At 45.4% G+C, this 21,689-nt stretch overlaps 1 protein-coding gene across 1 annotated transcript in view; it reads right to left on the bottom strand.

The window, feature by feature from the left end:
• Positions 1-20,013, bottom strand: part of TCERG1L (transcription elongation regulator 1 like) — a 272,474-nt gene extending 252,461 nt beyond the window's left edge. The window contains exon 1 of the mRNA XM_040361370.1: positions 19,544-20,013. Within this exon, the coding sequence (XP_040217304.1) occupies positions 19,544-19,813 (270 nt within the window). The 5' untranslated portion in view covers positions 19,814-20,013. The remainder of the gene's footprint in view (positions 1-19,543) is intronic.
• Between the last annotated feature and the right edge of the window lie 1,676 nt (positions 20,014-21,689).

Here is a 21,689-nt window from a genome sequence, read left to right as displayed (position 1 = left end):
AGATAAAAAAAAATCCTTACTGCTTGTATGTATGGGCTTTAAAAATAGGAATTCCAAAAACATAATAAAAGTGCAGAATAAGAAAAAGTACAAAGTGTAAAAAAATACCAGTTGGGTGAAAGGTAGTTAAAGACTACCAGGATAAAGCCATTCTCATGCCAACATGCAGTCTAAATGAGTTCTTATTCTCCACCAGAGCCCTGATGGTGGTTTATGACACTTGTAAGGCTGTCAGTCTCAGGGCATGGTCCCTGGGGTGGCCAAAAGCTTGGGAGGTGAATTCAGTGCCAGAAGAGTGTCAAGTCATTGCTGGAGTTGACCATAGCTGAATGTCCAAACCAAAACGGAGCAAACAAGTAGTCAGGTAACAAAGCAGGTGTCATGGTATGGTCAATCCAAAATAAAAAAACACATTAACCACTTCAAAACCAGACACTTACCCCCCTTCCTGCCCAAGCCAATTTTCAACTTTCAGCGTTGTTCAGCACTGATGGGCATTGATAGGCACTCATGGGTGGCACTGGTGGGCACTGATAGGCAACACTGATGGGCACTAAAATGCTGCACTGATGTGTACTTATGAGTGACACTGATAGGCGGCACTGCTGGGCACTGATAGGCGGCACTGATGGGCACTGATATGCGTCACTGATAGATGGCAGTGATTGGTATCCCTGGTGGCTCTGGCACTGGCAGGCATTGTGGGTGGGCACTAATTGACAGCTGCCTGGGCATTGATTGGCAGCTGCCTGGGCACAAACTGGCATTTCCCTGGTGGTCTAGGTGGTCCAGTGTGGATGGCCATCCCTGGTGGTCCTGGCGGCATGCTGGTAGTCCTGGGCGGGCAATCCGTGGGGGGCCTGCACTGATAATCGATCAGCACAGACCCCGCCCCTGTCACCTGTCAGGAGAGCAGCCGATCAGCTCTCCTCTACTCGCGTCTGTCAGACACGAGTGAGGAAAAGCCTATCAACGGCTCTTCCTGTTTACATCATGATCAGCCGTGATTGGACATGGCTGATCAAGTGGTAAAGAGCCTCCGGCATCATATGACGTCCAGTCAGGATAACGCAAAACACCGCCCCACCGTCATTTTGCTATAGGCCGGGTGGTAAGTGGTTAAAGTGTCAGACCCTTGAGCTAACAAAGCCTACAACAGCCAACAAACTGGTAAGAATAGTCCAGTGAGGCCCCGTACACACGACCGAACATGTCCGCTGAAACTGGTCCGACGGACCAGTTTCAGCAGACATGTTCGGTCGTGTGTATGGCCGACCGGACAATTGTCCGGCGGATCGGACAGGTTTCCAGCGGACAAATGTTTCTTAGCATGCTAAGAAACATGTCCGCTGGAAGCCTGTCCGTCGGACATGTTCGGTCTCCTGTACAGACTCACCGGACATGTCTGATCGGCCGAAAGCCCTCGCATGCGTCGAAGTGATTCGACGCATGCGTGGAAGCATTGACCTTCCAGTGCCGCGCACGTCGCTGCGTCATCGTCGGGGCAACGGCACGGCCACGTCACCGCGTATCGTGTCCGTGCGGATTTCTGTCTGATGGTGTGTACAACCATCAGACAGAAATCCGGCAGCGGACGCAGCGGACATGTCCGCTGAAAACGGTCCGGCAGACCGTTTTCAGCGGACAGATCCGCTGGTGTGTACGAGGCCTGAGTTTTGGAAGACTATTGCGTGCTTTGAGTATTAGAATACACAATAAAAAATTGTAGTGCACGCTAAGCAGCTGACATGCAGGCATACCTGGCCATGATGAAGTCACTCATTGTCGATTGGCCCTATACAGAGTAAAAACGATTTTTTTTTTGCATATGACTATTTATTACACTTTGATAGCAACAAATGCCCCGTACACACAAGTGTTTTTCCCGTAAGGAAAAAAAAAAACAATGATTTTCCCTACGGAATGCCTTGCATACACACGGTCACACAAAAGTTTGGAGAAATTTTGACTGACAAGTACGCAGTGACGTAAAAGACTACTACGAGCCAAGAAAATAAGTTCAATGCTTCCAAGCATGCGTCAAATCGTTTCCGAGCATACAGACAAACGGTTTTCCTGCTAGGATTTTTTCCTGACAGGAAAATAGAGATCCTGCTCTCTTTTTTTTTCCCGGCAGCTTTCCTGTGGGAAAAAGTCAGATGGAGTATACACACAGGCCCAGATTCACAGAGATACGACGGCGTATCTCCAGATACGCAGTCGTATCTCTGAGTCTGATCCGTCGTATCTATGCGCCTGATTCATAGAATCAGTTACGCATAGATTTCTATTAGATCCGACCGGCGTAAGTCTCTTACGCCGTCGGATCTTAACTGCATATTTACGCTGGCCGCTAAGGGCGTGTACGCTGATTTACACCTAGAAATATGTAAATCAGCTACATACGCGAATTCACGAACGTACGCCCGGCCGACGCAGTACAGATACGCCGTTTACGTTAGGCTTTTCCCGGCGTAAATTTACCCCTGCTATATGAGGCGTACATGTGGCGTACCAATGTTAAGTATGGACGTCGTTCCCGCGTCAAATTTTGAATATTTTACGTCGTTTGCGTAAGTCGTCCGTGAATGGGGCTGGACGTCATTTACGTTCGCGTCGAAAAACCAATACGTCCTTGCGGCGTACTATGGAGCAATGCACACTGGGATATTCCACGGACGGCGCATGCGCCGTTCGTGAAAAACGTCAATCACGTCGGGTCACAAGTTATTTACATAAAACACGCCCCCCTGTTCCGAATTCGAATTAGGCGGGCTTACGCCGACCTATTTACGCTACGCCACCGCAACTTACGGAGCAAGTGCTTTGAGAATACAGCACTTGCCCGTCTAAGTTGCGGAGGCGTAACGTAAATAGGATACGTTACGCCCGCACAAAATTACGCCGAACTACGAGAATCTGGCCCACAGTCGGGATTCCCGACGAAAAGCTCTCATCGTAGTTTTTTCCGATGGGAAAACCGATCGTGTGTACGGGGCAAATAGCTGACCATGCATTTCATTTTAGAGCATTCTCACTGGTGTTGAATGACAATTCCTTTATTACCATGGAAAATTTCAGAAAATTGCTTTTAACTCACATTGATCAAACATCAGCCATTAGCCCAGTATTGTCATCATAACCTATTAATCCCAAGATCAATTTATCCTCCAGCCTTTTGAGAATTAGTTTAGGACACACTGACTTACGAATCTATTTTTTAATCAGATTCTGGCGTGCCACATCTCTTTGTTGTTCCTATGTAGTTCACTGGCTACCGTATAGCAAACAAAAAATGGCCAGCATGCTTTAAAAATGATAAGTGAAATTGTGAATTTTATTAAATTAGCACAGTAGTGATTTGAAGAAATCTCTTGAATAGGGATGAGCTGAATTATTTGGATAAAATGTACTTTTGCTGTTAAATTGATGATTTTGTCAAACTCTCAATTCCAGTTCTTACTTACAATACATTTGCTGGAACCATCTATCCATTTTTGTGGTGGGGTGAACTCAGGTAGATATGTGCATTCCCGTTTGTATGGATGTTATTTTCGTACGAAAATGTTAATTTTCGTACCCGCAGAATAATGTGTACATACGAAAAAATTAAAGCACCAAAATACGAAAACAACGGGATTACGAATGAGCCGCATAACGAACAACCGCAAATACGAACGAACGATTCGACGAAAATACGACAAAACGAAAACGGCAAAAGAACGAAAATGACATCTATAACAAAAGACTTGCATTCTGTATTGTGTTTGAATCCTTGTTCTGTTCGTATTTTGATTTTCAGTCGTATGTTCATATGACATCTAACAAAAGATTTGCATTCTGTATTTTGTTTGAATCCTTGTTCTGTTCGTATTTTGATTTTCAGTCGTATGTTCATATGACATCTAACAAAAGATTTTCATTCTGTATTTTGTTTGAATCCTTTTTCTGTTTGTATGTTCATATGACATCTTATAACAAAAGATTTGTATTCTGTATTCTGAATTCCTTTTTTCTGTTCGTAATTTGGTTTCAAAATACAGAATGCAAATCTTTTGTTATATGATGTAATTTTCGTTTTTTTGAATGGGCAGTGAGTGTAGTTAGTTAGTGAAGCAGCTTCTCTTTTGTGCTGAGTACAGTAGTACAGTAAAGCCAAATAAACTTTTCTGTGGATTTTCGTCTGAAGGGAGAGATCAGTTGGCCAGACTTTTGAACCTGGAACCCAAAAATGGTTTTCTGATGGAGTTTAAAAACGAACGAACGTTCGGAAAAACAATCGTTTTTATATTTGTTGTTAAAAAAGTCTGACCAAGTGTATGGGGCTTAACAATAGTTAATATGGGTGTTGAAAGTGCCGCGAATCCCGCGATATATTTACGAAAGTACAAAATGACGAGAATTCACGAAAATTATTGTCTAACAAGTAACGAACATGAATTAAACAGAATAACGAACCATCCCGCATGTACGAAAATAAAACGGTAACCAAAATACGAAACGATCGGAATACAAAAAAATCGCGTTGTACGAATAACGAACGGGAACGAACAGGAAAACGGGCGTCTTATGAAAAACGAACGGGAACGAACCTACGGAACGATACGAAACGGAACAAAAAAAACAAATTTTTTTTCTGTGCACATGTCTAAACTCAGGATAATTTTTTTTTATTATTATTTATTGTTCTTTGTATTTTCATTTATTCCCATGTTTTGTGTACCATTTGCTCTTACTTTTATTTTATGATTTTTTTTTTACTGAAAAAAAATCCAAATTGTATAGATAATTAGGAGACATTTCTTGGCATAACAGCAAGTCCAGGATAACTGAAAGGTGTTTGTATAACCCATCAGAAGCCATTCAAAGCACATTTTACCCTTGAAAATCTCCAAAAACACCTTAACGACCACCCAACACATACTGGCCCAGATTCACAGAGAGCAAGGCGCACATTACGCCGCCGTAGAGTAACCGTCGTACGCTACGCCAATGCAGCGCAGAGAGGTAAGCATTAAATTCAGCAAGCCAGTGCTCCCAACGCTGCACCAGCGTGGCGTGGGTTTCGTTGGCGTACGCCAGCGTAGGTGGAAGTGGGTGTGACCCATGCAAATGAGGCGTGACCCCATGCAAATGATGGGCCAAGCGCCAGACAGGTACGTATCACGAACTGCGCATGCGCACACCCCCCCGCGCCTGCTCACAACCACGCCGGCACAACTGCCTAAGCTACGCCGGATCACTGCGTACGCCGTGAACGTAACCTACGCCCAGCCAGACACACGTCCAACGCACAATACGCCGGCTTGTGTTCCCTGGTGCAAACCTGAGCATGTCTGTTGCTGGGTTGCACCTCCTTTATGGGGAATAACGTCACGCCGGACGTACAACTTACGCGCATCTAGCGTAGCATGTGCCGGGCACACGCACGTTCGTGAATCGCCGTATTTCCCTCATTTGCATGTTTGAATGGCTAATCAGCCTAAATGTGCGCCCACTCTACGCCGGCGTAAGCAAGATACGTTGGCGGGTGTAGCCTGTTTTTAGGCGCATATTAGTTTGTGGGTCTGGCGCACAGATACGACGGCGCACATTTGCACTTATGTCGGCGTAACTTGTTATACTTCGGGGTAAGTGCTTTGTGAATCTGGGCCAAAGTATGTGCAAGAGAAAAAGGTTGGGCTTTAATGCCCATATGGCACACATATGCATTGCTGGGTGGCTGATGTTTATGTGCTGAGAGCACACTCACTGCATGTTCCCAGCGCAAGGACAAAGCTGTCAAAAGGTGGGCTAAAGGTCGGTAGACAGCTGGACTGGCCTCTGGATCATGTGACCACTGTGACCACCGATCCTTTTAACCCCCCAGATGTTCCTAACTGTTATAAGAGACCCCTGGTTGGGCGAGAAAGGCGTAATGTCACATTCCCCCTAGACTTCAATGCACCATGTCAAAATGAAGGTTCCACTAAATGTCCCAATTGTGCTGAAATTTTGAGAACAACATGTAATAGACAGGGGGACCGATCCTCCAATGTGTCCAAAATCTTGATGGGAGTATTTCCTTAATTGGAGTATTAAACCATGATATTTGTCCTTCACCAGTCTCACAGAACTCTCACCTGACAGATATATGGTAAATTACTACACTATTGGAGTTTCCTCTCCTCTTTGCTGGGCACAGGGTGGAGTCCCCCCTCCCTGTCATTTCCTTCAGGACAGTGAGATCGTAGGGAATAGAGGAGAGAAGTAGCAATATTACCATAACAACCTGAGTATTGAATAACAGAGAAGAGTGGGAAAAAGTCGATGTGCCTGTTACCATATACAGTATCTGTCAGGTGAGAGTTCTGGGAGACTTGTGAAGGGCAGATATCATGGTTCAATACTCCAATTAAGGAAATACTCCCATCAAGATTTTGGACACATTGGAGGATCGGTCCCCCTGTCTATTACATGGGACATTTTAGAATTTTATTCTCACCTATTTCATTTATATTGCAATATTGAACCATCTATCACATTCAGCACTCATTGTGTGCATTGTTGCGTCATTTTTGCACCTTTTGCATTTTTTACACTTTTTGCTCATTTGCACAGTGACACTTTATTTATTGAACATCCTTTGATGTTGTATTATGATGTATTTGTGGATTAGTAGGTGTATACATATTATACACTATATATGAGCTTCTTTGGCATTTATCATATAGCACTTTACCACTTTCTTGCAGTTTGCACGTACTGGTTTATGTATTTCTTTAGCGCAAGATCACTTTAAGAGTTAATACACACGTATCACTCTCTATCACAAGTATGAGACTACATGCTTGGCCAGCTTATAACAGATTTGGTCACCACCCAGAGACTGACCAAATTAATCACCTTGCAGATGGACAGACAGACAAGGAGAATGCCATAGTCAAAACCAGGATGTTGTAACCAGCAGCTATGATGGAGCAGGAGCGTAAACGCTCCTGACACTCCTTTGCAGCGTGTTGGCAAACAGTATTGCCTGCTGAATATGACATGCCCTACTTTTTTGCCACACCTCAATGCGATAATATGTATTGGACAATCTGGTGGCCTTTTCTGGGTTTTGACAGATAACTGAGATGCATTAAAAGTAAGCCTAAACCGTTCAGATTTACCATACTGACAATGACCAAGTGAAAGGACCCAGGGCCGGACTGGGAATGAAAACCAGCCCTGGAAATAATTTCATACCAGCCCCACAGCATTAATATACCAGCCCAAAAAAAGAGAGAAATCCATGAGAGAGCCAGAGAGGGGCCGGGCTGCAACGGCGAGAGAGAGAGGTGGTGCAACGTTGAGAGAGAGGGGGTGCAACGGCGAGAGAGAGGGGGTGCAACGGCGAGAGAGAGGGGGTGCAACGGCGAGAGAGAGGGGGTGCAACGGCGAGAGAGAGGGGGTGCAACGGTGAGAGAGAGGGGGTGCAACGGTGAGAGAGAAGGGGTGCAACGGCAAGAGAGAGAGAGAGGGGGTGCAACGGCGAGAGAGAGAGGGGGTGCAACGGCAAGAGAGAGAGAGGGGGTGCAACGGCGAGAGAGAGAGAGGGGGTGCAACAGCGAGAGAGAGAGGGTGCAACGGCGAGAGCAGAGGCGCTTCTAGTGAAAATGGCGCCCATGGCAAGCACTGAAACTGCACCCCTGTCAAATCATTTGAAACCCATCTTTCAGATAACCATAACAAAAAAAAACACCCAAAATATCAGCACCCAAGATTGCAGTAATATCATCACCCATAAATATGGCCTTACCAGCACCCTTAAATGCAGCAATATCAGCACCCATAAATGTGGTAATATCAGCACCCATAAATGTGGTAATATCAGCACCCATAAATGTGGTAATATCAGCACCCATAAATGTGGTAATATCAGCACCCATAAATGTGGTAATATCAGCACCCATAAATGCGGTAATATCAGCACCCATAAATGTGGTAATATCAGCACCCATAAATGTGGTAATATCAGCACCCATAAATGCGGTAATATCAGCACCCATAAATGCGGTAATATCAGCACCCATAAATGCGGTAATATCAGCACCCATAAATGCGGTAATATCAGCACCCATAAATGTGGTAATATCAGCACCCATAAATGTGGTAATATCAGCACCCATAAATGCGGTAATATCAGCACCCATAAATGCAGAGGAATCGTGCGGTGTATCATGGGCACAGCACTGGGCAGAAAGGCAGAGTGGAATGGAACATCAGACAGTGGTACACATACAGGTCCCACTCACTGGCAGTGACACTGTGATGGTCAGGGACACGCAGCAGTGCAGGGGGTGTTTCCTTGTAATGGATACAGTCCTCTGCCAATGCTGCGCCAGTGCCTCTGACACTGTACAGGGGGAGAGAGGGAGTAGGATAACCAGCGGCCCTGTCTGCTTAGCACACACGCACAATCACACATGATGATGACTTTAAGGCCTCTTTCACACTGGGGCGGTGGGGGCATTGGCAGTAAAGCGCCGCTATTTTTAGCGGCACTATTCAGCCGATAGCGCGGTGCTTTTAATGGCCGCAAAGCGCCGCTTTGATTTCCATTTGGCAGGGGCACTTTAGGAGCCGCTCCTATTGGGCCTCAAAGATGCTGCTTGCAGGAAAATTTTGAATGTCCTGCCAGCGCACCGCTCCAGTGTGAAAGCACTTGGGCTTTCACACTGGAGTGAATGGAACCACTCTTTCAGGGCACTCTGCAGACGCTATTTTTTGCGTTATAGCGCCTGCAAAGCGCCTTAGTGTGAAAGGGGTCTCAGACTACTTTCACACTAAGGTACTTCGCAGGCGCTACAAAATAGCACCTGCAAAATGCCCTGAAAGAGCCTCTTTTCTCACTCCAATGCGAAAGCTTTCACACTGGAGCAGTGCGCTGGCAGGATGCTCAAAAAAGTCCTGCTAGCCGCATCTTTGAGGCCCTGTAGGAACGGTGTACACACTGCTTCTAAAGCACCCCTGCCCATTGAAATCAATGGGCAGCGGCGCTGAACCGACAGCAAAGCGGGGGGGGGGAGTACGGGGGGACACTGGGATGGGGGAGGGGAGTACAGGGGGGACACTGGAATAGGGGAGGGGAGTACGGGGGGGACACTGGAATAGGGGAGGGGAGTACGGGGGGGACACTGGAATAGGGGAGGGGAGTACGGGGGGGACACTGGGATAGGGGAGGGGAGTACGGGGGGGACACTGGGATAGGGGAGGGGAGTACGGGGGGGACACTGGGATAGGGGAGGGGAGTACGGGGGGGACACTGGGATAGGGGAGGGGAGTACGGGGGGGACACTGGGATAGGGGAGGGTAGTACGGGGGGGACGCTGGGATAGGGGAGGGTAGTACGGGGAGAGGGAAACTGGGATGGGATCACAGGGGGGACACTGGGATGAGGGAGGGGAGTACAGGGGGGGACACTGGGATGAGGGAAGGGAGTACTGGGGGGGGGGACACTGGGATGAGGGAGGGGAGCACAGGGGGGACACTGGGATGAGGGAGGAGTTCACAGGGGGGACACTGGGATGAGGAAGGGGAGTACGGGGGGGACACTGGGATAGGGTAGGGGAGTACGGGGGGGACACTGGGATAGGGGAGGGTAGTACAGGGGGGAGGACACTGGGATGGGAGCACAGGGGGGACACTGGGATGGGGGGGGGTACGGGGGGGACACTGGAATGAGGGAGGGGAGTACAGGGGGGGGGGGGGCACTGGGATCAGGTGATGAAGAACTTTTCATACAGAAACATTACTCCCCTCCCCCATCCGATCACCCCCCCCTCCCCCCGATACTGCAATTGTCCTATCCTGTCCCCTCTATTATAAGAAAATAGAGAATGTCTGACCCCACCAATAATGCAGCACACAGACCAGTTTTGTCTGGCTATTTTGATCCCAGCCTCTGATCCCTTAAGCAAGCAGCCAGACACAGGGTATTTTCAGCCAGATTAACTAAATCTCACTCAGTCCTGGGATTGGAGAAAAGCTTTAAGATGCCCAGAACTAAATACCTCGAATTCGAACCAGTGTCCTCAATCTCTCTCACGAGGCATTGCACGGTGCACCCCCCCCCCCCTCCTCTCTGAGAGGGGGGGGCGGAGGGGTGCCGATATGGTGAGAGAGAGATTCATTATATAAATTGCATTAAGATCGATTTCTTTACCTTGTGCTCCAAGGCAGGGTGGCGACGCCTTCTCCTCTGCGGCTCTCCCCATAGTCGTGACCCTGCAGAGACATCAGACGTTGTGGGCGGTGCTGGCACCGCACGGGACGATGGAACTAGTCCCGACGTCTGTTTCTCCTGCTCGGCTCCTCCCCTTAGACACATGATCAGTGATGCTGCTCACTGATTGGCTAGGTTACCTAGCTAATCAGTGAGCAGCATCACTGATCATGATTAGCTAGGTAAGAAGGGAAGTGCGGCGGCGAGCATTGCGGCCGCAACCCGCCGGCCCACGGCTGCTTTTTTCTACCGCAGACGCAGCGTTCAGCTATGCTAAAGCAGCCCCAGGGAACTCAGTGCAGCCGTCACCCCTGCACAATTAAAAAGAGCGGCGGCGATGGCGGCCCGCCGCTGATTGTATATGACTGACAGGCAGAGACAGCAGGCAAAAGCAAGCGGCCTACCGGGAATTTTCCCGCTATCCCGGTAGGCCAGTCCGGCCCTGAAAGGACCCTTGAAGTTATTAAATATTGTAATTAAGAGGAAAAGGTAGGTGTGTGATTGGCTCCTTTAACCAGATGTAACAGGTCTGCATTTGCAGTGGAGTCTAGTGGTGACAACATCACAGCGGAGCAAGCAGGGTGGTGGTTTGTTTGAAACGGGTATACCACACTGTCTTGTGAGTAGTTTTACATTGCTTTTAAAATAAAGGAGGCACAACGTTCGCTACACTATGGAGTTTCCATGTGTTTTCTTTACTGAGTGCTGCTGATTCCTTTTGGTGCTGCAAACTATTGTTTGCGCTGAGCGCATAGAAGGTTGCATTTATCCACTGGAGTTGGCTGAGGAATGTTGAGCTTGCTTAGACCTCCATGGTGTTGGGGTCTAGGAGTCCAGTAAGGCCTCGTACAGACGGATGGACTGTCCGCTGAAAACGGTCCGCCGGACCGTTTTCATCGGACATGTCCGCCCGGAGATTTCTGTCTGATGGTTGTACCCACCATCAGACAGAAATCCGCGCGTACACGATACTCAGTGACGTGGCCGCGACGATGACGCAGCGACCTGCGCGGCCCTGGAAGTTCAATGCTTCCATGCATGCGTCGAATCACTTCGACGCATGCGAGGGATGGCGGCCGATCGGACATGTACGGTGAGTCTGTACAGATGACCGAACATGTCCGACAGACAGGCTTCCAGCGGACATGTTTCTTAGCATGCTAAGAAACATTTGTCCGCCGGAAAATGGTCGGCTGGACAAATGTCCGCTGGAAACCTGTCCGGTCGACCGTACACACGACCGAACATGTCTGCTGAAACTGGTCCAGGGACCAGTTTCAGCAGACATGTTCGGTCATGTGTACGGGGCCTAAGAGGTCATATTACGTTTTTGGTGGAAGCACACTGGATTTACTATTAACAGCACAGAAGACCTACATGATTGCACATCTATGGGACATTATTTTGTGTGATTATTTATTCACTTGTGGGACTTGATTACATCTGTTGGATTTTCTGTTTTAAATATTTGATTCACCATGAAATATTAATGTTTTTGCGAGCACTATTTATGGCATGATAATGTGATCCTAAAGAGATAGGATCATTTTTGTAATACATTGAGGCAGCACAAAACAGTTTATTTTATTCCTTAGGTCGGCATCTGAACTTTACAGTAGCAGTTCCCAAGTATTTTTTTTAGCACTATTTGTAATATCCCCAGCTTTGTCTTTTCAACAACACACAAAAAACCTATAATATAATATTTATATGTAGCGCCCCCCTTGCTTTCAGCATGGGCGCCACGCTAAAGTTAGTGGTAATGGGAGAGTTACTTTGCTCCCATTCGTGTTTTGTCTAAATTTGGGACTTCTGTCATCCCAGAAATGTCCACTGGGTCAGTCTGTGGTCAAGGGGTGCAATACCACCCCTTGCCGGCAGTTGGCGCCAGAGGGGTTCTGGCCAAGCAAGTTTTCCCCAGCAGCCAATTGGAGGAGTTTTCCCTCGCGGGGCATGCTGGGGGAGAGTATATCTGTGACAGGGGTCATGTGTTAAAAAATCTTCGCAGGGTCCCCGTTCCAGGTGCAGTATCCACCTTCAGGGTACGCGCATCCATGGATCCCGCCAGCGCGGCCCACCTGGCCAAAGCTGACAGCTGCATCAAACCTCATCCTGAGGAAAAAAGGGATCCCAGTGTTCCACTGGGTCCCATGACTTGTTGAGAGGATCCCAGTCTGGGATCGGACGTCCGGACCACTAACAGGTATGCTCGCTGTCATCTGGGGCCCTATATAGAAAAAGTCAACTGGGAGGATTCGCTCTCTTTATTCACCTAAGTCCTTTATTGAAACTGGCCTGTGGCAGAGGCCCTAGAGCCGGGTCTGTGAGAGAGACCCGTTCCTCCCAGCTAGTTCAGAGTGACGCTTCGGCTGTCAGGCGTATTATAGGAGTCTGTCCGGGGGCACTTAACCCACTCCGAGTAGAGTGGCGACGAGTTACAAAAATTGGTACTATACAGAGCAGTATTGATTGCTCCATCCAACATCCAGGCCTGATACCGCAAGGTTCTCTTCTCTTTCCTTCATCAACCTTGACCTTCCCAATACGTGTTGATGTTGGCCGTGTTTGACCTGGACAATAAAGCATTGAAAATCCTTTTATTGGCTGTCTGGATCTTCGCTCACTACCACTGTTCTCACAATTGCACCCCTAGACACCGCCAGGGTAACTTAGCAGGCCGATCCCAAAATCAACCAGCGGCTCCTTCTGGGGTGAGCGCTATATATATATATATATATAGGTTGTATAATCTGTGTCTGTGTATACAGATTTGGCAAATTGTTCTTGATCTATCTGACCTTGGCTTGGTATGAAAAAGAGCCCCTAATTTTCAACTTCTTAATAAGTGATTAAACAGTACTAACTGGCATATTCAAGGCTTTGGATATCTTTTTTATATCCTTTTCCATCTTTATAAATTTCCATTACCTTGTTACGCAGGTCTTTTGGCTGTTCTTTTCTACCTCCTCGTGGCTCAGTGTCTAGCCTGCTTAGTGCATCCATGTGAGAGCCAACAAACTCATTGACTATTTATACACAGACACTAATTGTGATTTAACCACTTAAGCCCCGGACCAATATGTTGCCTAAAGACCCAAGGGGTTTTTACAGTTCGGGACTGCGTCGCTTTAACAGACAATTGGTCGTGCGACGTGGCTCCCAAACAAAATTGGCGTCCTTTTTTCCCCACAAATAGAGCTTTCTTTTGGTGGTATTTGATGACCTCTGCGGTTTTAATTTTTTGCGCTATAATCAAAAATAGAGCGACAATTTTGAAAAAAATGCAACATTTTTTACTTTTTGCTATAATAAATATCCCCCAAAAACATATATAATTTTTTTTCCCTCAGTTTAGGCCGATACGTATTCTTCTACCTATTTTTGGTAAAAAAAAATCGCAATAAACGTTTATCGGTTGGTTTGCGCAAAATTTCTAGCGTTTACAAAATAGGGGATAGTTTTATTGCATTTTTATTTTTTTTATTTCTTTTACTACTAATGGCGGCGATCAGCGATTTTTTTCGTGACTGCGACATTATGGCAGACACTTCGGACAATTTTGACACATTTTTGGGACCATTGTCATTTTCACAGCAAAAAATGCATTTAAATTGCATTCTTTATTGTGAAAATGACAGTTGCAGTTTGGGAGTTAAACACAGGGGGCGCTGTAACATTTAGTGTTCACTTAGTGTGTGTTTACTACTGTAGGGGGGTGTGGCTGTAGGACTGACATCATCAATCGAGTCTCCCCTATAAAAGGGATCACTCGATCGATGCGCCGCCATAGTGAAGCACGGGGAAGCCGTGTTTACACACGGCTCTCCCCGTTCTTCAGCTCCGGGGAGCGATCGCGACGGGGCGGCTATAAACGAATAGCCGTGCCGTCGTCCCGGATCGCTCCCCGAGGCTTACCGACCGCCGCATGTAGCGGGGGGGGTCCCGATCGGACCCCCCACCCACGTCAAGCAGAGCACGTACAGGTACGTTGATGTGCCTGTCCGTGCCATTCTGCTGACGTATATCTACATGAGGAGGTCGGCAAGTGGTTAAAAAGCCACAAATGTGGGAAATTAACCTTTAATTGCCATTTTAACCTGTGTGTTCCACCTTCTGTGTCTGTACCAAGGCCAAACATTTCAGGGTATGTAAACTTTTTTTATCAGGGCCATTTGGGTGATTTCTGTTATCATTATGATTCAAAAAGGATCCAAAGAACTATGTAATAGTAAATGGCTTCATGTGAATGCTATCCTTAAATAAAAGATAGTTTTTTGGCATGATCAGTCATATTTTCAATATTAATGGCAAAATTCAAATTTGTTTTGCCAGGGTATGCAAACTTTTGAGAACAACTACATATATATATAGAAATGTGAGCACACCCAAAATTCCCAGGTAGATGGGAAGGAAGTCAGAAATGATGGCATGGAGACTGCTTATTCAAATCCAATAGATATAATCAGTCAGAGAACACACCTCCCAACATTTTGAGATGGGAATGAGGGACACCTACTAACAAACGTATGCAGGCATAGGACACGCCCCCTGTCACACCCCCTTAAAGGAGAATAACCCCCCCAAAAAAAGGTTAATTAAATTCACAAGGACTTTTTTTTACCACTACTATTCCTTTATACTGGCTTTTAAAATGTACACATGCAGCAATTAAAGTAGTGGTTCACCCAAAAAACTCATTTTTAACATTAGCTTGAGGCATATTATGGGAAGCACAATCGGGTGTTTTTTTTTTTAAATCAATGCAGTACATACCTTTTTAGAGATCGATGTTCTTCGCGGCTTCCGGGTATGCACTGCGGGACTGGGCGTTCCTATTTGATTGACAGGCTTCCGACCGTCGCATACAGCGCATCACGCGTTGCTGAAAGTAGCCGAACGTCGGTGCGCAGGCGCCGCATAGAGCCGCACCGACGTTCGGCTTCTTTCGGCAACGCGCGACGCGCTGTATGCGACGGTCGGAAGGCTGTCAATCAAATAGGAACGCCCAGTCCCAAAGATCATACCCAGAAGCTGCGGAACCCCCGCTTTAAGAATTAGGATGAAAGGTTTAGCACTGAGAAACATTTTTTTAAAGATAAAAAGTGCATTTTATATACTACTATATAGATCAGACCCAAATAAGGGATCAAATGAGGGGGAAAGAGGGACAGAGGGACTTTGCTCCAAATCAGGGACAATCCCTCAAAATCAGGGACAGTCCCTCAAAATCAGGTTGGGAGCTATGCAGAGACTGACTAAACCAACCTCGCTTTTCATATAACTAAAATGTCAATTACATACAGTCTTATTTCTCCTGCTGCAGCAGGATTATTCTGAACCTTCCTGTTTCATTCACAATACAAGTAAATTAATGCAAACTCCCACCAGCAGAGTGGGACCCTTAGACCTGCTGGCATCCACACAAAACTGAAGCGTCAATAAATGTCTTTGGTGACTCGGGTTCCAAAAGTGTACAATGCAGCATGAAATCAGGCAGCAGATTTTTCAAAGCCGAAAACCTTCTGGGAAAAACTAAAGGGGGGGGATTCACAATTATTATAGGAGCCTTTGTTTAAGTGACCATGGATCTGTATTAAATACATTTCATGCAAATATTAACTTTAAATGTGTAAAAATAATAGAAGAATTTGACTTTGCAAATCAAGAGAATGATGGGTTTAGCTTATTGAAATAATCTTGTATTTTTCATCCCCAATAAGTATCTTGTTAGAGGAAACAAAACAAGCTGCAGCCCTCCCAACCCTCGTATTAAATTGCATTGTAAGTGTACTGTCTCCTTTACTTTGTAAAGCGTAAACTGTTGGCGCTATATTTGCGGTGGTCTCAGCGGGGGGCATCGATGCTTTCAAGAAACTATTAGATAAGCACCTGAACGACCGCAACATACAGGGATATACAATGTAATACTGACGTATGATCACACACATAGGTTGGACTTGTGTCTTTTTTCAACCTCACCTACTATGTAACTACCGTATGTAACTATGTAATATGAATCATGTATAATAACAATAATAATACTTTGTTTATGTGACGATAACTTGTGGTAAATGTACAATAGGATTATTTGGCAATGGGAACCCCTAGTGGTACCTTTCCAGTATAACACCCTTTTCTATAAGCAGTAAGAAGAAATATGTACCAACAAAAATACAGGGGGTTCCAAAGCAGGCAGTACATCTGGTTGTCATGCTGATCCAATGGCTTCTATACTTTCTGAGTCACCGGCCCGGAACAAACACGCCAGAAGCCAGAACTTTGGAATATGAAATGCCAACCCTCATTTTTCTCAGTACAGGTTTCGTTTAAATATTTGAGAGCGCCGGGAAAAAAAAAGGCAGAGAATTGCAGCATACAGATATTTCTCTAAAATGTATGTCTCAATTGCAAAAAAGACATTAAGCAGGGAGGCTTCATATTTTATCAAAGCGTAGTATCTAGACCTTAAATCAAAAATGTATTATATATGGCAGCTTAGTCCTAAAATGTGGTGGCTGCATTTGTTTTCATTTTTAAGACTGTTTCTACTTTTTTTTTTTTACCCAGAGATCCTAATAGTAACACACTTTGTGTCCTAGGGTGACACTGCTGTCCTAGGGTGACAATGCTGTCCTAGGGCGACACTGCTGTCCTAGGGTGACAACGCTGTCCTAGGGTGACACTGCTGTCCTAGGGCGACACTGCTGTCTTAGGGTGACAACGCTGTCCTAGGGTGACAATGCTGTCCTAGGGTGACACTGCTGTCCTAGTGTGACAACGCTGTCCTAGGGTGACAATGCTGTCCTAGGGTGAAAATGCTATCTTAGGGTGACAATGCTATCCTAGGGTGACACTGCTGTCTTAGGGTGACACTGCTGTCCTAGGGCGACACTGCTGTCCTAGGGTGACAACGCTGTCCTAGGGTGACAATGCTGTCCTAGTGTGACAACGCTGTCCTAGGGTGACAACGCTGTCCTAGGGTGACAACGCTGTCCTAGGGTGACAACGCTGTCCTAGGCTGACAACCCTGTCCTAGTGTGAAAACGCTGTCCTAGGGTGACAATGCTGTCCTAGGGTGACAATGCTGTCCTAGTGTGAAAATGCCGTCCTAGGGTGACAACGCTGTCCTAAGGTGAAAATGCTGTCCTAGGGTGACAATGCTGTCCTAAGGTGAAAATGCTGTCCTAGGGTGACAATGCTGTCCTAGGGTGACACTGCTGTCTTAGTGTGAAAACGCTGTCCTAGGGTGACAATGCTGTCCTAGGGTGACAATGCTGTCCTAGTGTGAAAATGCCGTCCTAGGGTGACAACGCTGTCCTAAGGTGAAAATGCTGTCCTAGGGTGACAATGCTGTCCTAGTGTGAAAACGCTGTCCTAGGGTGACAATGCTGTCCTAGGGTGACACTGCTGTCCTAGGGTGACAACGCTGTCCTAGGGTGACAACGCTGTCCTAAGGTGACAATGCTGTCCTAGGGTGACACTGCTGTCCTAGGGTGACAACGCTGTCCAATGCTCACTCACTTGAAGAACAGCATTGTCCCTCATGACTGCTCTCCTGACTTGGACAGCAAACATGTTCCCCTCTCCTCATCTCCTTTACACCAGGAGGAGGTGTTTTATAGTTTACAGAGAAGAACTGGTGAGAGATGATATTTCCTTATTTACTGTGCAGTGCATAGTAAGTCACAGGGACACTGCATTTATAGCAGGATCAATGGGAATTTTCTGTACATCGCTGAAAAAGTTCTTAACCTTACCACAACATCTAACGGCTGGTAAGCTGCAATATATTACATTGGGTCCATGTTTCCTTTATATAGCCGCCGGTGGACTATAGAAAGAATAGTGGTTTAAGTAATAGATAGATAGATAGATAGATAGATAGATAGATAGATAGATAGATAGATAGATAGATAGATAGATAGAATATATATATATATTGTAAAATTATAATATTATGATATAAGTATAAATGATGGGGAACAAAAGTGTGTGTGTGTGTGTGTATATATATATATATATATATATATATATATATATATATATATATATATATATATATGCTCTATCAATCAAATCATAAATATAGCTACAATGAATGACACTCACAAAGGCAATGGGATTAATTAAATGAGAACAATGATATGCAGCACACTGTGCTTTGCCTTGACTATTCATTACATTGATTATTGGCTTAAAATTACTTTGGTGAATCGATGTACTCATTATTAAGCTTATATCGCAATTAAGTATTTTTACAAATGTCATTATTCTTATAAAATTGTAAAACTGTTTTTATCTTTTCTCTTGCAATAAAAAATGTTACTGATAAAAAATAAATATAAAAAATGAAGGACTATATTACAACAGTAAAGAGTTTCAATTTGCAGTAGTGATGATTCACTAAACGCTTTTACACCCTATGGTGAACTTTGGCTGCTCCATACATTCAATCACCTTTAAAAAATAAATAAAATAAAAATAAAACTTTAAACCGATTGGCTGTCTAAAGGCAGAGAAAACTGGCAAAAAAATAATGCCCTTTGGCAAGTGACCCAAAACGGTGCTCAATATGTACCCACAATCAGTTAAGGTCATAAATAGCAAAGCTTTTATTCCCCTGTAGTCAATGAACGCAGACGCATGCCAAACGCATCTCAAATGTCCGTGTGCACCAGTTGACTGATACACCGATAAATTATATATATATATATATATATATATATATATATATATATATATATATATATAAATAATATATTTTATTTTTAATATTGACATTCATCTCAACTTGCAATGGCACTATATGAATGATACTCTTACATTTTTAGAAATACCTTTTCATGCATCATCTTTGCAGCACATTGCAAATGATTCAAGATCAAATAGAAGAGAATCAGCTAAGAGTTTCCATCCTTATGAGGAGAAAGCCACCCACATTTTAACATCATTTGAATGCAAGCAAAAAGTTACATATTTTTTTTTTTTAAATCCCCCACTTATAAAAAATAATGCTAAGATTTTTCTTTTTAGTGTTTTTTTTTCCCCTTAATTTTAATGTGGTTTTCTGTTTTTTCTGTTCAGTGTTTTGTCTGCAAAGCATGCACATGAAGACGGAAAGGGGTTTACCTGCCCATTCGTTTACCTGCCCATTAAATTTCCCAGTTATAAAAAATAATGCTAAGATTTTTCTTTTTAGTGGTTTTTTTTCCCCCCTTAATTTTAATGTGGTTTTCTGTTTTTTCTGTTCAGTGTTTTGCCTGCAAAGCATGCACATGAAGACGGAAAGGGGTTTACCTGCCCATTCGCCAACGGGAACTGGTGCACAGCCGGCTCTGGTGCAGTGGGCACCGACATCAAAGGTAGGAAGCGGTCACAGGGGACTTGCCAGGCAGGCACCCCCTGCAGCAAAGGTGATGGGTGGGGGCAGGACAGGATAAACGGAGGGGGTACGGCACCTATCCGGAAGATGCCAGGTGTATCTGGGATCATACACATCCAGGGAGCTGGTTCAGTGTTCACCGGCCAGAGAAAAGGCTGCCGCTTGATTCTTGAAATGGGAAGCATCCTACATCTTATATATCCAGCTGCACTAGGATTTTGCCTCCCGCAGAACGGGGTTGGACCAGGGATGCCGGTAAGCTTCCCTCTATCCTGCAACAGAATCCTCCAATAGTGGCTGAGCCTCTAACATCCAAATTCCAGGGAGAGCAGCGCGAGTCCTGCATGCCTCTCTGCTGTGTAGAGGAGAACTGTGTAATAAGACTTCACTGCTCACTAGCCAGGCAGCCAGTCCCCTCCCTCCCCATCTCACTTAGCACAGCTCTCACCCTCCCTGCTATCCTGCATGCACATCATACCTACTGATTCAGTGTCTGGCATCATCCCGTACTGGAAGACAACAAAATGCAGCAGGAAGGGAATGAGCGAGATCCAGAATTTTCATTGCAAAGAAAATGAAGAGAAAGTCAGGAATTCTGCAAAATGTTGGCGTCAGTAGGGTTACATAGTAGGTGAGGTTGAAAAAAAGACACAAGTCCATCAAGTCCAACTTATGTGTGTGATTACAGGTCAGTTATAGGGTTCAATTACTAGGGTTCAATTACAAAATAGGGGATACATTTATGGCATTTTTATTATTTTTCTATTTTTTTTGCTAGGGATGAGCTTCGAGTTCGAGTCAAACTCATGTTCGACTCGAACATTGCCTGTTTGCCTATTCGGCGAACAACGAACAATTAGGGGTGTTCGCGGCAAATTCGAAAAGCCGCAGATCACCCTGTTAAAGTCTATGGAAGAAATCTAAAGTGCTAATTTTAAAGGCTAATATGCAATGTATTGTCCTAAAAAGTGTTTGGGGACCTGGGTCCTGTCCCAGGGGACATGTATCAATGCAAAAAAAAGTTTTAAAAACTGCAGTTTTTTCGGGAGCAGTGAATTTAATAATGCTAAAAGTGAAACAATAAAAGTGAAATATTCCTTTAAATTTCGTAGCTGGGGGGGGTGTAAAGTTAGCATGTGAAATATCGCATGTTTCCCGTACATAGAACTGTCTCTGCACAAAGTGTCATTTCTGAAAGGAAAAAAGGTATGTTAAAACCGGACTTGCGGCTCTAATGAATTGTCGGCTCTGGCAATTCAGAGATGATTCATTCATAAAAAAAAAAAAAAAATAGCATGGGGGTCCCCCCAAATTCAATTACCAGGCCCTTCAGGTCTGGAATGGATATTAAGGGGAACCCTGCCGTCAATTAAAAAAAATATGATGTGGGGTTCCCCCCAAATATCTATTCCAGACCCTTCAGGTCTGGTGTGTTTTTTCCAACTATTTACACTTCCTTCGTGAAATGGTAGGGGTACAATGTACCCCATTACCAATTCACATATGGGGGGCAGGATCTGGGGGACCCCTTTGTTAAAGGGGTCTTCCAGATTCTGATAAGCCCCCCGCCCGCAGACCCCCACAACCACCGGGCAAGGGCTATGGGGATGAGGCCCTTGTCCCCATCAACATGGGGACATCCTCCCCATGTTGAGGGCATGTGGCCTGGTACGGTTCAGGAGAGGGGGGCGGCACTCTGTCCCCCCCCCCTCTTTTCTGCGGCCGACCAGGTTAACGTGCTCGGATAAGGGGTCTGGTGTGAATTTTTGGGGGAACTCCACGCCATTTTTTTTTCAATTTGGGGTGGAGTTCCCCTTAAAATCCAAATCAGACCTGAAGGTTCTGGAATGGATATTTGGGGGGACCCCACGTCATTTTTTTTTTAAATTGACGGCGGGGTTCACCTTAATATCCATTCCAGACCTGAAGGGCCTGCCCTCCCCTATATAAGAAATGTCAAAGCTACAGCGCGTCATTCGGTTGGCTGTGTCCAGCGGAGAGAGGAGGTTGGTGTGGCTGCGCTCTGGATGGATGGAACTTCTCATCGCTGGATAAGCACTG

Source organism: Rana temporaria, chromosome 8 (genome assembly GCF_905171775.1).
Source record: "Rana temporaria chromosome 8, aRanTem1.1, whole genome shotgun sequence".
NCBI classification, from domain to species: Eukaryota; Metazoa; Chordata; class Amphibia; order Anura; family Ranidae; genus Rana; species Rana temporaria.
This window is presented reverse-complemented; position numbering and strand designations above follow the sequence as displayed.